The sequence below is a fragment of the Oreochromis niloticus genome, linkage group LG6, assembly GCF_001858045.2.
Source record: "Oreochromis niloticus isolate F11D_XX linkage group LG6, O_niloticus_UMD_NMBU, whole genome shotgun sequence".
Taxonomy (NCBI): domain Eukaryota; kingdom Metazoa; phylum Chordata; class Actinopteri; order Cichliformes; family Cichlidae; genus Oreochromis; species Oreochromis niloticus.
The window spans coordinates 30,619,634-30,638,412 of NC_031971.2; the positions used below are offsets into that span (position 1 = coordinate 30,619,634).

At 39.8% G+C, this 18,779-nt stretch overlaps 2 protein-coding genes across 4 annotated transcripts in view; both read right to left on the reverse strand.

The window, feature by feature from the left end:
• The window catches only part of crebbpa (CREB binding lysine acetyltransferase a), a 39,001-nt gene extending 34,834 nt beyond the window's left edge, over window positions 1-4,167 (reverse strand). For both annotated transcript variants that reach the window (XM_005454802.4, XM_005454801.4), the window contains exon 1: window positions 3,238-4,167. In XM_005454802.4, the coding sequence (XP_005454859.1) occupies window positions 3,238-3,325 (88 nt within the window). In that variant the 5' untranslated portion in view covers window positions 3,326-4,167. The remainder of the gene's footprint in view (window positions 1-3,237) is intronic.
• A 780-nt stretch (window positions 4,168-4,947) lies between these two features.
• LOC100710254 (adenylate cyclase 9) overlaps window positions 4,948-18,779 on the reverse strand; it is a 42,802-nt gene continuing 28,970 nt past the window's right edge. The window contains exons 7-11 of one of the 2 annotated variants that reach the window (XM_005454804.4): window positions 18,094-18,253; window positions 14,778-14,929; window positions 12,717-12,746; window positions 10,194-10,461; window positions 4,948-9,887 (exon numbers count right to left, since the gene is read on the reverse strand). In XM_005454804.4, the coding sequence (XP_005454861.1) occupies window positions 8,853-9,887; window positions 10,194-10,461; window positions 12,717-12,746; window positions 14,778-14,929; window positions 18,094-18,253 (1,645 nt within the window). In that variant the 3' untranslated portion in view covers window positions 4,948-8,852. The remainder of the gene's footprint in view (window positions 9,888-10,193; window positions 10,462-12,716; window positions 12,747-14,777; window positions 14,930-18,093; window positions 18,254-18,779) is intronic. The other variant, XM_005454805.4, reaches the window with a different exon arrangement.

Sequence of the window (18,779 nt, forward strand, 5' to 3'; positions counted from 1 at the left end):
TCATTTTTCTTGGAGACTTGACAAAATCAAACAATGAGGCAAATGACAGACACAGGAAAACTATTTTTTCTGGCTACATGTAGAACGTGAGGCTGGGCTTAAAGTCAGCAAATAATAAATACCACAAATTTAGTAATCCATACACCTTTTTGACAGATTATATATGTAATGCCTTTAATGACGGCGTAAACCGCATCAGTATTTCGGCTTGGAATGAACTCCAATCATATGAAATTTAAAATATGTTCTGCACTGTATATGGTTCTAAACCACTGTGATTATTGTTACTTGCATTAGCAGCAGAAATGTGCAGCACTACTCAATGGCTAGACGCCATTTAACCCAGCTAATATTTCTGGCGCTGACTAGCAGTAGTAGCCACATTTCAACAGCTAACTGACTAGTCACACATGTCCCAACTTTAAGCGTTGCTGTCCTAGGTCTTGTTTTCCTAATCCACAGCCGGAAAAAAGAGCAACCAAGTGTGAGAGTAAAGTCAAAACAAAAGTGCCTTGATTCTTTTTAATGGTTAGCAGGGAGACCCCAAAGTCGCAAAAGACTTCCACTTTTTTTGGCAGAAAAGAAGAAGAAGAAAAAAATCCCATGGCTATCTTTCATAGTAAACATAAATTGGTGATCATTTTAAGGGCTCAGTCACTTTATTGTGTAAATTATGGTCATTCTAAGAGTTAGAAAGGAGGATTATCCAGGATATGCCTATTAGTTAGCAACTTGTCAGTCATATGGATTGACAGTCAAACTCGCTGCTTGCAAGTCAAGTCTGGTCTGGTCTCAAAAACGCTAAAGGTGGTCAAAACAAAAATCCTCAGCTCAAGGCTTGATAGCAGCACTTCACTAACAGAGGGCCAAGAGTTACGCTTAATGGCATCTACACTAAAAACAGCTTTCTTTTGTTTCCAACATGTTACTGTACCACACACTGTAAACAATACCGTTGCAAAACACATTAGTTTAATGTTTCTTTTCTGGGCCCTAAAGTTCCAGTTCTTGGTTAAAAAGCAAACATACAAGACACCAGCTAAACAAATAGGACTTTTACGTGGTAATCTAATGTGCCTCGATTACAGCAAAAATCATAATCAAGATGACTTTGATTAATACAGTACGTCAGAGTTTTTACCCACATCAAAAGGATTTTGGATGCAGTGTATTTTCACAGAAGCCTTTCATATGTTTAAATTTAAAAAAAAAAAAAAAAAAAAAAAAAAATTAAAACCAAAACAATGGGCAAAGGGAGCAGGAAGGACACATGGGAGTCTGGTAGTACATGTTAGGCCCAGACTAATGGGTATTCTTGACCGTAAAGCCTGTAAACTTGTGAAAAATCCCCAGGGGATGTTTGGAAGTGTAACTGTTGCACAGAAAACAGATCAGGTGAAGGACCTTGATTGATACAGTGAAAAATGTAACCGCTAATGATCATTCAACAAGTTCACCAATGGAAACATTGAGATTTTTAACTACTCTAGAGAGATGCTGTTAACGTTGGGCTCCAGCTAAAATGTCATTGTGGCGTGAAGTGAACCAAACAGCAAAAATATGCACTATAAATGAAAGGTTTGTGCTTCATGTACAGCACAAGGGAGAAAAATAAGAAAGAGAGAGAGACCTTTGCAGTCAAAATAAGTTTAAAAGGGCCACTGTTTTATCCCCAACACTTTGTTTTCACTGAAACACAAAATCAGGAATTGAAATTATAAATTGGTTAATTGCCGAGCCCTAGTTTAACTGTAATTCGGGGTGCTTCTGCATGTAAAGCATACATTACTTTCTGATTATGCTGAAGATATGAAATTAACTCATTTTTGTATCTTCACACCAGGAGCAACATTTTCCCATCACAGAAACAGCGAGCGCTGCAGAAATGCAGTTCAGCTACTCCACCTTTACCACACAGTACTGCAGACAGGTTAAGAGTGCTGCAATAACTCAGGTTTTCATTAAGGGCCCATGAAGCACCTCAACAAAAACACGCAGTCAATCAGATGAAAGAAAAAGACACGTTACTCAAGGGTTTTTTTTAAGTCTCCAGATGACTTTATAATTTCAGCTATCAACTTTGGAAGAACAAGTCAAAAAGTTGATTTAAAATAAGCACTAGTCTTGTTTTATAATAAAAATGATTTTTTAGGGCCAGGTGGGAACTCACATCCCCAATCTTTGCTTTCCAATTACAAGAAATGACAGATACAAGACAGGCATTTCCTAATCACTCAAATTCCAATACTCAGAGCCACATACAGATTTCTATCTTGCATTCCTACACATTTTTTTTCAGCAGTGCCCACGTCTGCTGAGATATGTGACGTTATAACCATATCTGCACTCTCTGCAAGAATTCAATAAGTTAAAGGAAGCTAGCACCATCCAGACTGAGTGTGGCTATGTAGGCTTGCTCAGGGATGGATGGAGTGGCCATTGGGATGAGTGAGGGTTGTTTTTTTGTTGTTGTTTTATAGCCGCAAGCTGAACCAAGTGGGCACAGCTACCAAAATGGTATCTGTTAATAGTCGTTTTCTTCTCTGACACGTGATTACACACACCTAAAATCGTACCTGAAATAAATGGAAATGGATGCAAACTTCATCAGACTTAGTCTTAACAGGTGAACAAACATTGGCATTAAGTGGTATGTGATTTGTGATTTTGAAGACAATATTATTTAAGCTAATTAGGGCCTAGGTTACCTCTGTGGGTCTATCATGCCATGTGTACCTGCTGTTAATGCAATGTCAGGCTACCACAAAAAACACCACCTTGCACCTGATTCGAGAAATAATTGCCATTTTAGTCTTGTGGTTTTTCAAAGCGTTACAGTACAGCAATGCAAAGCTAATGCAACACCTCTCAAGATAGCAGAAGTTTTATTTTTGCTGCAGGTAATTTAAAGTTAGAGTTGTTGTAGCCGTGACCACTTTAGACGCTCAGGTGAGTTCTTGTGCTGATCGTATTGTGTTAAGGTTTGCTGCAGAAGTCAAGGCGACTGTACCAAGACTGGCATTTGCGTATTAAGGGTAGGTGCAGTAAATGCTCACCTCAGAATGAAACCACAACACTGCGGTAAAACCACAGTAACTGCTACCCAACCGACTGGATAACGTGTAACGTTGCATCAATGGGATCGGCTGATTTAATGCCCATTAGTAAAAGAGAAGTTTAAGTGCAAATGTTCATTACATTTGGGTTTGTGTGTGCCGACAGTATCGAGGCCTTTACCTTGTCCATCAGACGTTGACAGGGCAGGTGAATTCAGCTTCGGCCGCTTAGAGAGTGGAGGTCCGGCGTCCAGCAGGTTTTCAGCCATAGTTGAAATCTTGCCTGGCCGGTCGCTTAAGTTGATGATTCTGATTAGCTTATACGTAGAAAGTTGTTCAATCACCAAAAACCTTCCCGGTTAGCACGTTAGCAAGCTGGCAGCCTGCTAACGTTGGCTAACTGGCTAATAGCTAGCTAATTGCCTGCTACCAGCTAAAGTAACTGTTAGCGTTTAGCTACTCCTCGCCGTGAGAGTCGGTGTCTTTTAAAAGAGATGCAATAGCGCCCCGCTTCGCCACCGCCATTCACCCCATGATAATCCAACACCCAACACCCACATTATTATCGTTAAATACCCCAAAATAAAATATTCCCCATGTAAAAATCGAGCCTCACACTGACGATCCAGTTAAATCAGGTGGATTGCTGCATTCCGGGAGAAAAGTCGTAATTTCTAGATGTTCAAAGTACCCATTTTGCGTGACGTCAAATTTCTTCATGCAAAAATCGCGCGAAGCTCCACAAAAATGCACAATTGCATAAAAATGCCGTATTTTTGCAAATCTCTTCGAAAGTCACGATCTGCTCTCCGCTTGCCCACGGTAAACAATACTGCTCCCGAACGGCGACAGGGGCTGAATCACCGCACTCTGAAGGGGAAATCAGATATACGGAGCTTTTCTGCCCGACGACCACCAATCCAATTCCCGTTTTTTCGCACAAAATGTCTCCGAAGCGATATTACGATTTCGTTTTCGGCAGAAGGCCGCTGTCATACCACGGGAAGGATGCTCGATTTCTACGTAAAACCCAGTGTTGGACCGAAATCCTAATTCCGAGCCACGACAAGATGGCGGCTGTTGATTCCTTCGGTACAAAAAAGTTTTTTTTTCTTTTCCAGATCGGCTGTAGAGGGGGAGGGGCCGCGCATTCACGCCCTACGTGAAAACACCATCACCGCTGACCGCTGGGGGCGCTACAGCACAACCAGTGATTCACACATGCACTTTACAACCCACTTGATCTTATCTTTTAAGTTATTTTTGTAAACTTGGGGCAAAATATATACATTAATATATAAAAGAAATATCATTTATAAGATGTTTTAATGCAAACTTAAATATTTTACCTTATTTTTACAAACTCACGTGATTTTTTCTGGAAAAAAGAAATTAGATATAAAATGTACATTTCAAGGATCTGAATTTGCTTTAATAACTGGAAAAATATGAATCTCTGCATGATATTGGAGTTTTTTTGACTACAATAAAAATACTCAAAAGTTTTCAGTTTCTAGCCACTTATTCGTCATTTTTTAAATCATATTTTACTGTCTTTTAAATTTTGTTATCAGTTTGCAACAAATTATTAAAACATACCTTCTTGCAGTTAAAATGCACTTGGTCAATATGAACTGTGCCCCAACTTCAGTCATCAGCTGGCTGCTGATAAAGATCACAACCCTGTCTCCAATTTTGAGACCTTTTAGGTTAGGCCTAATCCTCCCTAAAACCTGTCCAATTTGTAAGTTGCCTTTTTGAGAATCTCTAAGTTGCTTCCCTCACCTCTTATTTAGTTCTACAAATGCAAAACTAAATGACAGTACAGTCTGTCATCAGTCATTATATGCACAGAAATTCAACTCTACGTAACTTTACACGTCACAGTATGCTAGACAGTCCAAGCTTTCCGCTTGGAGATTTATTTCTCTCATACTGAAAAAAAGAGGAATAAAGTCATATAACTCACACATAAGCAAACAGACACACAATAAATCAATCTGATAATATGTGTCTCTTATTCATTGTTTTTGGACAGAATCTGACACATGCACATGTATAAAAAAATCATATGTGACAAAATAACTGCATATGTACAAACACTGAGTGCTTTGTGCAAATGTGTACAGATTACTATCACGTGTTGATAAATGATACATGGGTAATGTGCACAAAACGTACATTATACATCTCATTCATGAACATTAAACAAATACATTTCAAATCAAACAACACTGTTTAAAATCTGTCCCAGTGTAACTTAAAACACATACGGGTAGAATTTACTTGCAAATTATAATGAAAAGACGTGCAGCTGACATAATTTAAAATGAGTGACAATGTGATGCTTAAGTGCTGACACTCTATGCCTTTATGTATTTCCCTTATTTCTCTGTCATAAAGCAGAATCACACTTCTGCAAAAAGAAAAGAAAGGAAAAAAAAGAGATGACTGAATGCCATGAACTTATCCTTTTTTAAACTGGAGAACTATCTTCTGCCAAAACTGAAACAAATCATTTATAAATACACTGTCAAATAAGGACAGTATTCAGGTAACCTTAAATGAGCAAAGCTTAGTGATTTGAATTTCCTGAATACTGGAAATCTATGCATAATAATTAACATATATGTAGAATGACATTGAAATGAAATAGGATGACAGTATAGTACAGAATCAAACTAAAAATAAGGAGAGGACTAGCAAAGAAGGAAACTACTCACATGCAAACAAGTCTCACTCACACACATCTCCCCCTACTGCACCCCAGGTCACATAAGTCAGCAGCGTGTAATATTTTATTCATATGTGTGTGTACAGATTAGTGCTACCGGAGAGGTTGTGTACCCATGAACCTGTGGAGTTCTTCCTACGCCACCTCAGATCTATGGCTAGTTAGTGTCACTGCTGTGCATGGTAGGGCTGCAGGCACATGGCCTGAAAATCCCATAGATCATCTAACAACGCAAGGCAACAAGACGGTGAACTTTCCTTCACAGCTGATACTCGATAGTCTCCTTTGTTTGTGTTACATTGTGTGCTATGCTTCATTAGATCTGGCAAACAAGAGCAAGTGGAGAAAATGCACAAGTAGTGTAAATCTTTCAAAAAATAATGATTCTGGGCAACAAAAGCAGGACTCTTAACTATTTCAGCGTCTGCAGTGACGGCTTCTGGAGAAACCTCTTTGGATTTTCAGGGTATTAATGCTACAACGGTTATGATAATTGATGCTATGATTAAACATAGTCCACATTCAAAAGGCACAGGCTGTGTATGTCCAGAGAGCTTAGTGAAAGAGGTAAATAAACATGTTTTGCTACAGGTCCCGACAGCTACATAACTCATCCTTCTTGTCATTCTGGCATTTTTGCATGTGGACATATTTCTGAACAGAGAAAGGCCATCTAACCCAAATGCTGACTCATTTTTAAAACATGTGGTGGTGAAAGCTGAAAATGAGTAATCTATGGATAAGGCAATAGCAAACTGTCTCCATTTCTGTCTTTTTTATATGATTGAGTTGACATAAAACTTTATATCTCTCACACACTTAGGAAATATAAGAGAGAAGCACGTGCTTTCAGGAGAAAAGACAAAGCACGAAGTGAGGAAAGAGAAACGGGAAACGAGCAAGCGATTTAATGGGAGCGCCACCACACTTTTCCAGATGGCTGGTTTGTGTCAGGAGGAAAGAACTGGAAAGCAGCACAAAAAAATATCTGGAATTTATCAAAAAAGAAACTAAACCTGCACACAATGACCATTAATTTTCTCAAATATACAATCACAATCTATCCTCAGCATAATGACAGCTTGGTAAAAAAAAAAAAAAAAGAAAGAAAAAAACTTTCTGGAAACCAAAAACTGAAAAAAAAAAATACAGTCATACTTTCAGGCACCACAAACAATCAGCTAGATTAGGCTGCACTGCACCTATAATCACTCAATTAAAGTGGCACAATTTTATTGAATCAGTAGAGGCCCCGATTGGTGAAAACACTGACAGGATCAAGGTAATAAGTCCCAATCTTTCAACAGCAAATCACAAAGATAAAGGCAGATGACAATGATCTGTTGGGTAATCTGCACGGATGGACTGACCATTGTTTAATTTTTTTTTCTTTTAGCAATGAAGGCAACGAAAAAAAAGTCACAAGATTTAAGTCTGAGGTTTTACACACAGTACTGTGGAAACTGTCACACATCCCTAAATTGACACCGACGCCAACAGCCTGTGGACCACCCCATCACTGACCAAGAACTACGCAGTGATTGTCCCTCACAGTCCCATTTAAAGTTATACTTCACCTGAAATCCTTCGAGCATCAAGCGCTCACCTCATCGGAGGACATGGTGATATTCTGTATTTGTCTTACTGACTCCAATGAAAACAAAATTAAAGCACTGGCAATACTTGCAAGTATCATACTACCTGCCAGCATTATTAGGACTCTCTTATAATTAATAATGAGTGAAATCTGTGTTGTTGGTGTGGATGTGAGTGCGGTAAATGGGAGTGCTGAATTTATGGTAGTTTGAAAGAGTGATTCTCGTATTTTGGCTATTTATCAGGATTCCAGTAGGAGCAAATGGGATAGTGGCTGTATTCAAAGACAGGCCAACACGCTGCTGGCTTCCTCTTCATTCTTTTCATTTGGTCAAAACAAAAATACAAAATATCACCAGAGAGATATTTGGTCTTCCAAGCAGCCCGCCATATAAAGGAGTGGTTCTGATCAAAGAAAAAGCTGAAATATCAGCTAGCTCGCATCGAGACAATTTTACACTACCTGTAAAATTGGACATGTGTGAGAGGTGAGCGTTTAATGCCTGAAAGACAGATCCCAGTATATTTAAAGTGCCTTCCTGCATTTGTGATGGTCTCACTTTTTAAAACCACCTTTCTTCCAGATCTATAGTCCCTTGTCTGATTAGATTTTGTGGTTTTGATTCTCTCAGCTCTGTTTAAAGTTTCTTAAAAGCTATTTATTGGTAATAACTACTGAATACAAGTGGTCGAAAAAAAGAAAAACACTGTGCAAGACCTTTGCTTAAAATGTGCATTGAGCTGCTACACGAACTAAAATCTCTGCAGCCTGCATGTCCCTTGAAAGTGAGACTCTGGCACAAATGAATACTGTATTAAGCCCTGATGTCAAAGCACAATACATAAATTAACACTGCTTCATGTGATTCCCTCATTCTTCCCAAAGTTTCCAGCTCCGCCTGTCATGCTGCATTGGCACTTATATAAAATCTAAAATCATTTTCCCTTAAGTAAGGTCAGGACTTTGATCAAGTTAAAACAGTTGATATGGCACAACAATAATGATTTCTGTAAGAAATACTTGCATTCAAAATAAAAGCATGAAATAAGAAACCACAGCTTGTTCTGTAGTCTAACATTGTTAAAACTTGTTCAGTATTCTTATTTTTGTTCACTGTTCTAGTCCTGAAGGCACTTAATAACAAAAGCATCAACAACAACAACACCAACAAATCCCTCTTTCCCTTTTCAGCTCGTTCGCCATCATAAACTACTGTGCTCAACACAGGTAAAACCCGCCCCAGGACTCAGGCAACACTCCCATGAAAGACATCAAGTACAATCTTATAGCCACTGCATCCACTGGTTTTGTTTTTGACGTGACCAGTCTATCTTCCATGCCAAAGACACTTGCTTAAAGGAAAAGACATCCCGCCAACATCTGTAATCAGTCCTGGGGAGGCAGCAGCTGGGGGCAGTAAGAGGAATAGAAGACAGCGGGAGGAGACGGGAGGAGACAGAAGGGATCAGAGACGAGCATAAAACTCCTCATTGAGTATAGTTAGCTCATTCGCTTCCTCATCTTCATCCTCCTCTTCTTGAAGCGCGAGAGGAGCTGGCTGCACCTGGGAGGGGCCTTGCCCACCACTTGGCTCTGGGCCTAGTTCAGAATGGGGAGGGGTGTGAACGTCTGTGTCAGGGGGCTGTCCAGCGTCCCTATATCCTTCCTCCCTCACTTCTGTGGGCTTAACTGAGACAGGCTCAGGGCCTACTCCTGGAGGCCTTATAGCACATCGGGGTTGAGTAGAGAGTGTGGAAAGAGAGGAGGGAGGAGTGGAAGAGGTGGAAGGGGCAGCCACAGGCTGGGCAACTGAAGTCTCACTGACAGGTAATACCACGGACGATGGTCCAATTCTGACAGCCTGCTCCGCTTGATCCTGGTATATACTTTCCCCACTTTTTGGGTAAAGGAAAGTCCTCATTTGACCTTTGCCCTTAACATTCACAGTACCTCTATAGTCAAACTCTAAACCCATGGCACTGAGCACAGCATGGCTTTCCTCGCTCACTTGCACCCGACACTCCACGCCGGTGGAGTCCATGCGACTGGCAATGTTTACTGTGTCTCCCCAGATGTCATAGAGCAGCTTTGTGGTGCCGATGACCCCTGCCGTCAGGGGACCATGGTTAAATCCAATCCGGAGCTTGAACCCGAAGCCTAGCATATTCTTGTTGAAATCATCCAGGACTCCCATCATCTCAAGGGCAAAGTTGAAAAGGGCCATGAGGTGAGCATGCGGAGAATCCGATTCATTCTCAGCCATCTGCTCGACGTTCAGTCCCGACGCAGCCATGTAGGTGGCCCCGATTGTCTTGATTTTTTCCACGCTTGAGAATTCAGGTTTGCGAAGGAGTTCGTCAAAGTCTCCAATCAGCTCATTCAGGACACGGTAGCACTCTTTTCCACCTTCATAGCTCTCTTCATAAAACTCACTGAAGTTCACAATACTGGCAAAGATCACACCCACACTGTCGTGGTTCTTGGAGTAGCTCTGGGTCACCTGAAATATATGGAGAGAAGAGGCTCACGTTATGATGAACTCACAAGAGAGAACTATCTTCAACTGTAGTCAATAGTTTGAACTTGTGTATACATGAGATTCAGAATGAGTTTAGATTTTATTGTTGGAGATTTCATTGTAAATGAAACTGCCATTATCTGATAAAACTACTACTGCTGTATTTAGCCAGGATTTGCTTGATAATGGTTGATTACAGAGAACACAAAACAAGAAAATGTTTGTTTATTGATCAGTATTTAGACGATTAAGTTCAAGTTTAATAGTTAATTTAAATGGCAACAAAACCTTGAGCTGGTCAGCGACATGGATGGGGATGATGTTGCCGAGTAACCACTCAGCCTGATCTCGCATCATCTGGATCTTGGTGCGGTGCTTGTCAGCCTCGACGTTGCCATGGTAATGGAGACGGTAGCTGATCTCAAACTCACGATTGAGGAACCACACCAGGAGAAGAAGCAAGAAGTAGGCCAGGATGGCCTCTGAGATCAAAAGGTCAGGAAATATCTTAGGACCATTTTCTGAACTGCCTTTACTCAATGTTGAGATGTTTGGTCTGTGGAAGAAAATGATGGGAGAATCAGAAAAGAATGAGGGACATATGGGAGAAATGATCAGACGAGAACTGAAAGACAAAAGATGGTAAGGAGATTTCTACAGCCAATAAAGTTTTAACATATATCTTGAAGTTCTTAGCCCAGTTTTTAAGTTACATACGCTTAATCCAGATAACATGCAGTAATGCTGGGAAATTTTGGTTTAGCCTTAATCAAATTTGATTTAAGATTTTCGGAGTCCAAATGTTACCAAAGAGCAAGAGAATAATTTTGGACTTGCACTAAAATTCTGATTTATCGCAGAGCAGGCAGTTATAACTCCCCAACCACAGAAAAAAAATCTAAATCAATGGACACAATTAGTTGACTCTGTCAACATTTATAATTCCATGTGTCCATCTCCAAATGCAAACAACATGTTTCTGCTGGTTCTCTGCAGTTTTTGCCAAAAGTAATTCTGGAAGATTTAGAAATTAGACTTGAGTTAAAGAAGATGAAGGCTGATTGAAAATTAAAAAACAAAAATCCAAAGTGATTTTCATCCAATCACTTTATGGATTTATGTGACAGATAAGAAAATTCAAGGATTTATGCCTGGTAAATTTTGATCTGATAATGCACTTTAGCTAAAAGCTGTAATTAGCACTAGAATAAGAAAAGTTATACTCAATGTAATAGTATTTGAGGGGTTATTTATCATGATCACCTCAATGCAGAACATGTAAACTGATGATGTTGGGATGTTCTGATGTACAATTGAAATTCAGTTATTTTATCAAGATAAAAGAATGAGGGGAAAAAACTACTTGTGTGTGATCTGTGTCATATCGTACACAAACTAACCCTGTGAATACACTGAATGTATAACATAGTAATAACCACACCTGCAGAGATTGTTTTGCATAGGCCTATGTGAGTAACAGGCAAAACAAGAGGTGCTTTGTTTTCAGCTTTGCCTGGTCCGACGAGTCTCAATTTCTGCTGCAACATTCAGATTGTAGGTCAGAATTTAATGTGAAAAAAACAAAAAACATTGATGCATCCTGCTTTGTGGTTCAATCTGTTGTTGGTGTAATGGTGTGGGGAGCTCCCCTTCACACGGTTTGTTCCCCTCAGTACAAGTTTAGCACTGTTTAAATGCCACAGCCTACCTGATTATTTTTGCCCCTTTTGCCCCTTTATCCAAGCTAGTACTATCAAAGTGTACCCAATAAAGTGGCCAGTAAGTGCATAACTATTAAGTATAATATCCTGGAGAAAAACGCTTTTTAAAACCTTATTTTTGGGCAAAGTCATGTAAGTTTTTTAACATTTTTTTCATCTTTTCAACTCAGATTTGACTGGTGATTCTATACATGCAGTTTTATGTCCTGATGAAAATGTAAATTAAAGTGAATTTACATAAAACTTCAAAATAGCTGACCTAACAACAGTCTAGACGTGTCTCTATCCCCACATCCCCAGACTTTTTTAATGTTAAGTTGCTAAGTAACCACCAGCTGCTGGACTACTGGCAAAGGTGGATGCTGAAGTTTTTCTTGCAAAAAACATACCAACGCTTTATGACCCATGTCTGTGTACAATAACTGCATGCATCTCACGCAAAGATGAAAAAAAATAGAAGATGATCTCCGTGGCACATACTCTCATGTCTGGTGTAGCCACTTCCATTGATTATAATAGAAGGAAAATGCATACTTTAGGCATTCAGTGTAGCCACAGTAAAAGGCTGTGGCCTACACTTATCCATCACTGATGGGGAGAAAAAAAATTATGGAGAATTTGGCTGTTTCATTTTGTTTTTGTAATTCCCTTGATAAAACTAAAATAAAAAATGCAATGTAGAAGTTTACATATCCAACTGTAATATAAACAGGTGTATCGTGAATGCCCAGAAAAGGAGCCAACAAAGACCAAAGAATACAAAGAAACAGTTCCCTACTTTCATTTTTTTCTACTGCGGCCTTGATTAAGGCTTAGTTGTAGCCCTCATACAAGATTTAAGCCAGCATGAGCTGCATGAGTCATTTCCACCACTACTGGCATTTGCAGCCATTATTACTGCAGCACACAAAGAGAAAAACAGAGAAGGAGAGAGAGATGGATAGGCGAATAAAAAGCATGACCGTGTGAGCATAGGTTAAAGCTAGAGAGAGCTGTAGTTATGACAAGTAGAGAAAAAAGCAGTCGCTCCTGTTAACCCTTCAAATGTCAGTCATCAATCAAACCCCTCTGTTTCCACGGAGACACTCACCCTTGAACTGGTAAGCTGTTATTACTCGAGCTGAAAGACACAAGAGTGGTGTCAGTCAGAAGACCAGTCAAGGAACATTCACACACATGCACACAAACACAAACAATACGCATGCATGACAGCATATAATCAGGGGTTAAAGTGGACAGAACAAGCCAAAACGGTGTTTTGACATCTTCAATTACAGAGTAATTAAATACGATAGGAGGCTTAATGCACCGCAATATCAAGCAGGGTCATGTTTCATTTACTATAGTACGGGGTTCCTTCTAGCTGATGCCAGGAAGATACTCAAGAAATCAAAAAGTAACATCACCCCATCATTATTTGGCAAACTAGTGATATGCTAATTTATTTTCAAAATAATAGATGGGTGGTTAAAATCCCAAAATCTACAGCAGCATCACAGGTCAGCTGATCGCAGCCTTTCCACAAAGAAAACAAATCTACTGGAGCTCACAAAACAAATGAATTATAAATTATTCTGAGGAAAGACATTTTTCCTGATGAACTGCTTCACTGGATCTTGAACGCTATTTGAATCCCTGCATATGATGTAGATATTCTTATTTTTGTTGCAGAATCTGCTACAGGTACAGTGCTTAAAAAGTACAAATTCAAATCTGAGCCACAGACAAACAGGGCAGACTTAGTGCACCAATGCAAACCTCTTTTTTTAGCATTAAAAAAGGACTTTTATTATTTACTAAAGAAGTTCAGTGTTAATTTTGAGACTAAAAGAGAATTGCAATAATTTTTGTAGTTCTATTGATTGCGTGATGGGTTTTTTTAGAAATTTATTTTTCCCAAAGTGCAAATTTTGCAGGTGAGTGTATTTAAAATTAACAATACAAATGCTATTTAAAAAGGTCAGCAGGAGGCAATTAACTGCAAAAAGTGCTAAAAAAAAAAAAACAAGAAAGAAAAAAGCCTGCCTTCTTTTGTGCCTGGTGTGGAGGTGATAGTTGCTGCTCAAAGTGTTAATTTGGAATGCCAGGGGGAGATATTATCGGAGTGATAATTGGCACGAGAGAATGGTTGGCATGGAAGCGCCATGTAAAACTTTGGCTCTGCCCTGTAGCTCTTTACTGAGCGCTTGTCCTGAATGTTTAGAGCCGAGTCCCACATCTTTCTGGTCCTCTTTAATAGTGGCATTTTATTGAAACAGAGAAGAAGTCATCTCACTGCAAATACAAAATGCATGCATGCTATGGATGTTTTAAAGGCAGCAAAGTTACGTTTTTACAGCGAGCAGAGCAGTTTGCGCCGTAGATTTTTAATCCTGTACACAGAGATCAGTTCATAATGGAGCACAACAGCCTCTGCAGTGTCTCTGTGCATACACAGATGCCCACAATGTCACAAACTCCCTCATGTATTTTGCTTTTTTCCCTCCTCTCCATCAGATCAATTACATAATATAATGAAATGTGCAGCTATTAATGTGACTCGGATCGGAAGCATGCAGAAAAAAGCAAGAGCAATGTGTGCATTTACAGATGAGGCACAGCTGCAGTAACTTCATTAAGACTGGATGGCAAATAGCCTTTTATGCTCTTCTCTACATCCTGCAGGTCAGCTGTTATACACAGATGCTGTGTTTATATGGTAGAACAGTTTGAAAGCTGAATAATGTTTGAATAATTTCTGGATGAATCCTACACTTCACCCGAGCTCTCCGCTCTCCCCTCCGCAAAAGTCTCCATCGGTTTCTAACAGACAACTTCTCCCTTTCTATCAAAACACATTGATTATTCTCCCGCTGACTCTCACTGATCTGAACTGCTGTTTCTGGAGAGAAAATGTGGAACACCTCCACTTACACTGTGCCATTTTAGTCAGTACACTGTACATTGAGGATTATATGTAGTGAATATAGGCATGAGATCTACAGACTAAACACAAAAGGTGCAAATTTGTTTTACATTAAGGGCTGGCTAGAAATCACTGCTCTACCCTACACTACCCTTGACTACTTAAGCCTTTTATAGGAATTCATGATAGCATTCCACACAGTACCCTGCATTTAGTGTTTGTGTATATGTGCAGTTAGCGTCTCACCTTTTCCCATCCAGAGGACTGCACAACAACAGCAGCAGCAAAGCAACCCCTGTAGCAGTGGCCAGGATTGAGCGCATCCAGAAACTCAGCTGACAGAAGTTACAAAACTGGATGATGGCCAGGATGGTGGCACAGCACAGGAACATGGTCACCTGAGGAAAAACAAAAGCTAGTTATTCAAATGTCTTAACAAATACAACAACAACAACAGAATCCTTGCACATCCAACTGAAGCATGTGCTATAAAAACACCTACTAAGCACGTAGTGATGTAATGATGTAATACTGGCTACTCTTCAGCTGTAAAATCCAGGTTTTCCGTTTAAGCACTTAGTGGTTATGTTGTGTAACACAAGTGCATCACACTACATCTTTCACCACCAGAGCCAAAGCCAGCATGTTGTAGCCCAAAGACAATCCATAGGCTTATTGAATAAAATATGATAAAAGCTTGAAGGTTTTTGGATCAAAGTACAACAGTTCAGTTCAGATAACTGCAACTATAAAGTGCCTTAAGATGATTACCCTTGTGAATTATTGCTATATAAATAAAATTGAATTAATTAGCTTCCCATTTCCCCCACGGCAAACATTTTTCTCTACAGTTCTTGTTGTCTTTTCCTTGGCATTTCCCTGGATCATGTCACCAAAACTACAATATCATATCCTAAGATGTCAAGAGCAAGTCAGGGAATTTATTTAATAAGTGCACAGACATTTTCAGTTTCTACTTTCAGGACTAGCTCCATAATTTCATGGAACAATTTTTTTTAAATCAATTTTTTTTTTTTTTATTGTCACAAAATAGACCTTTATGACAATCAAAGGGATTCTATTTTGCTCATTTCCAACTCCATATTTTATTCTTGGACCTTACTATAGTATCCTTTCTTCTCATTGGCTGGTCCTTGCAAACGATTAGAACAGCAGGTGGGTGGAGCTGTGGTGCTGCTGCATTCCCAGCCCAAGGTGGCATTATTAGGAATATCGTCTGTCACTGACATCTTTTGGAGCATAAAGCAGGAAAAATTTAAAAATAAAACTTTAAAAAAAAAAAAAGCTTCCTGATAGATGCACCTTAATTTGAAAATCCTAGGCAATTTTCAGAAAAGTTGACTCTGGTCTTGAACTCAAGGTCCTTGAGATTCAAACTTGTTTGAGATTTTTAGTAGGCGCACCTAAGGGATGAATTTAAAAAAACCTACATCACCTCAACCTTGAGTTGTCGTATTCACAAACTTGGGTGTCAACAGTAACAATATTCCATCAACCTTTTAAGATTGAGGGGTAAAAACTGTCTACAACAGTGTTTAGCGCAGTCTGAAACCTACACTTCGGCTTGCAGGGATTACTTCTATATATAGCATGAAAATAACAGGATGGATTTCAAAACAATGCTGTCAAAATGAGTTTTTCACCAATGTTGAAGATTTAGCACTGAACAAACTTCAGTGTGTTCAATCTCAAATTGAAATTCACCACGTGAGCAAGTGTTGGGCCACCTAAACTAGAGCAGAGTCATGCTGGAAGAGAAAACCTAAGCACAGAATAGTCCAAAATGTGTTGGTAAGCTGAGGCATTAAGAGTTCCCTTCACTGGAACGTTCCAGACTCAGACTCTTCAGCGAGACTGTCAGATAGAAAAGCATGATTTGTCACCCAACAGAACATGTTTCCACTGCTCAGGAGTCCAGTGGTGGCTTGCTTTGTGCCACTCCAGCCGATGCTTGGTGCTGTAAAGCCTGCATGTAGCTGAACAGCCATGGAAACGCATGCAGTGAAACTCCTGGCACACAGTTTTTGTGCTGATGTTGATGAGTCTGCAGCACCCAGCAACCCCGCTCTGTAACTTTACATGGTCTGCCACTTCATGGCTGAGTCGCTGTGGTTCCTAAACACTTGCACTTTGCAATAATAATACCACTTAAAGTTGATCATATAATATCTAGGAGGATAGAAATTTCACAAACAGACTTGTTGCAACAGCAGCATGCTATTACAGTACCACGCTTGAACTCAGGGAGCTTTTCACAGCAAAAAAAGTCTTTCACAAATGTTTGCCAAAGCAGACTGTACGGCCAGAGGCTTGATTTTATACACCTGTGGTAATGGGCCTGAAACAGCTGAAGCCAATGATTAGGAGGTGTGGCCCAGTACTTTTGTCCATAAGGTGTAGCTTTGTAAAGGGATCCTTGACCCAAAAAAGTGAGCTGTTTTGTCATAGTTGGGGGAAATCATGGTCTTAGTGGTCACGTCTAAGCCTGAATTTCAAAAGCAACATAAATGAAATATAATGTGATTTGTAAAAGTCTAAAACATAGTGATTTGGGCTCTTAGAAATATGCAAAGCTCTTTTCATGCAAAAACATGCAGACAGCAGTATTAATTTGGGGACATTTTCACGTTGTCAACGATTACATTGACAAGATAAGATCCTCCCCTCTCCCTGTCATGCCCTTCCACCCCCCCTTAACACCCCACAACCCCTCACCCAGCACTGTTATTGGGTCTTAACATCTTCAAAGGCATTAAAGTCCAGAAAACTGCATGTCTAATTAGCAACTCTCCCTGAGACTGCCGCTTTGATCTGCGAGCCCTGAAGCGGTGGCGAGAGCTGAGGCAAGAGAGTGAGCAGGGTGGGAGAGAAATGGATAAAGACATCGGGTGTTGGAAAAACAAGATATGAAACCAATGCACATCTTGCAATCAGCCGTTGGCTCCAACCTGAAATACCAATCAAACGTATACAGAGCTGGATATGCACTTGACTTAAAACGCCGCAAAACAAATGTGACTCAATCTTCACACATGCAGGACTCAAAGAAGAAAAGTCAACATTTCTGGTGCCAGAATCCATGCGTGATCATTCTACTGGTACAATAACGGGTTAACACCAGCTAATGGGCTGTTTTAGACCATGATGAGTTTCAAATTGGCTTAGAGATAACAGTCAGAGTAAACCATTACAACTACAAGAGATACTTCCAAAAGCAGGGACAACAGAGGCACAGTAGTTGCAATGAAAGCAGGAGCAACGGTTAAATCAGCAGCAATACAGGTACTATTAGTCCCAGCATGGCATCTTTAGTAGTAGCCTTGGCAGCAGCATCAACTGCAATCTCTCTGAATGATACCAAGAAGCAGCAACTATGACGGTGCAAGTTTAGTAGGGTTACATTTTTACTTTAAACTTCTCCTTGAGATACTTTCAGATGAGAAATGTGTCAAATATTTTGAGGCCGTGAACCAGAAGATATTTGGGATGTTTAAGAAGTTTTGTTCTCTGATCACAACAAGAGTTTAATTTGAGTGTTTACCTGAGATTCCGGCTGGACGCCTGAAGTGAGGTGGGACAAGACAGAGAAGGCAGGGAGAGAGACCAACACGGCCCCGATCACGTGACGAGAGACCCAGCCAGAAACTACCAGGAGGAAGGAGTGAGTACAGTTCATCACCTCCTCCAAGTAGAAGGCCATGCTGCAAGAGAGGAGAGGCGAAGAGAAGGGGGAATCATTTATTGTCTTAATGAAAATCAGAATGAACAAAAACCATAACTGAAAAAAAATCAAAGTTAGACAGAAAATAAAGTAGAGAAAAACATGCTGCCTCTTCTCCTCGAACTTCCTCAATCCTTGCTCAGTCTGGGAAAAAACTGCAGATTCTCATTACCCTTAATTATGATACATTATTAAAACAATAATACTGTCCAAGTCACAGCAAGAAGATGAAGATTTATTGCCCATTTAGGCAAGGCAATAAGTGAAAATTAATTCATCTTTAAATACTCTCCATTAAAGAAAGTACCACAAGAAAACACATCCCGAGCACTACTCAGAGTATTGGAAAATCCAAGAATAAGTTTGTTTTTTTTCTCTTTAAGCCTGGTATGAGTTTGTCATTGTGCCGGTTTCTAAGCCAGTAATTGACTGGGGAAATTTATCCGTGGTGTGGAAGCCAAATAAAACATAAAACAGTGTAAAACAATTCATGCTGGTCTCAGTGG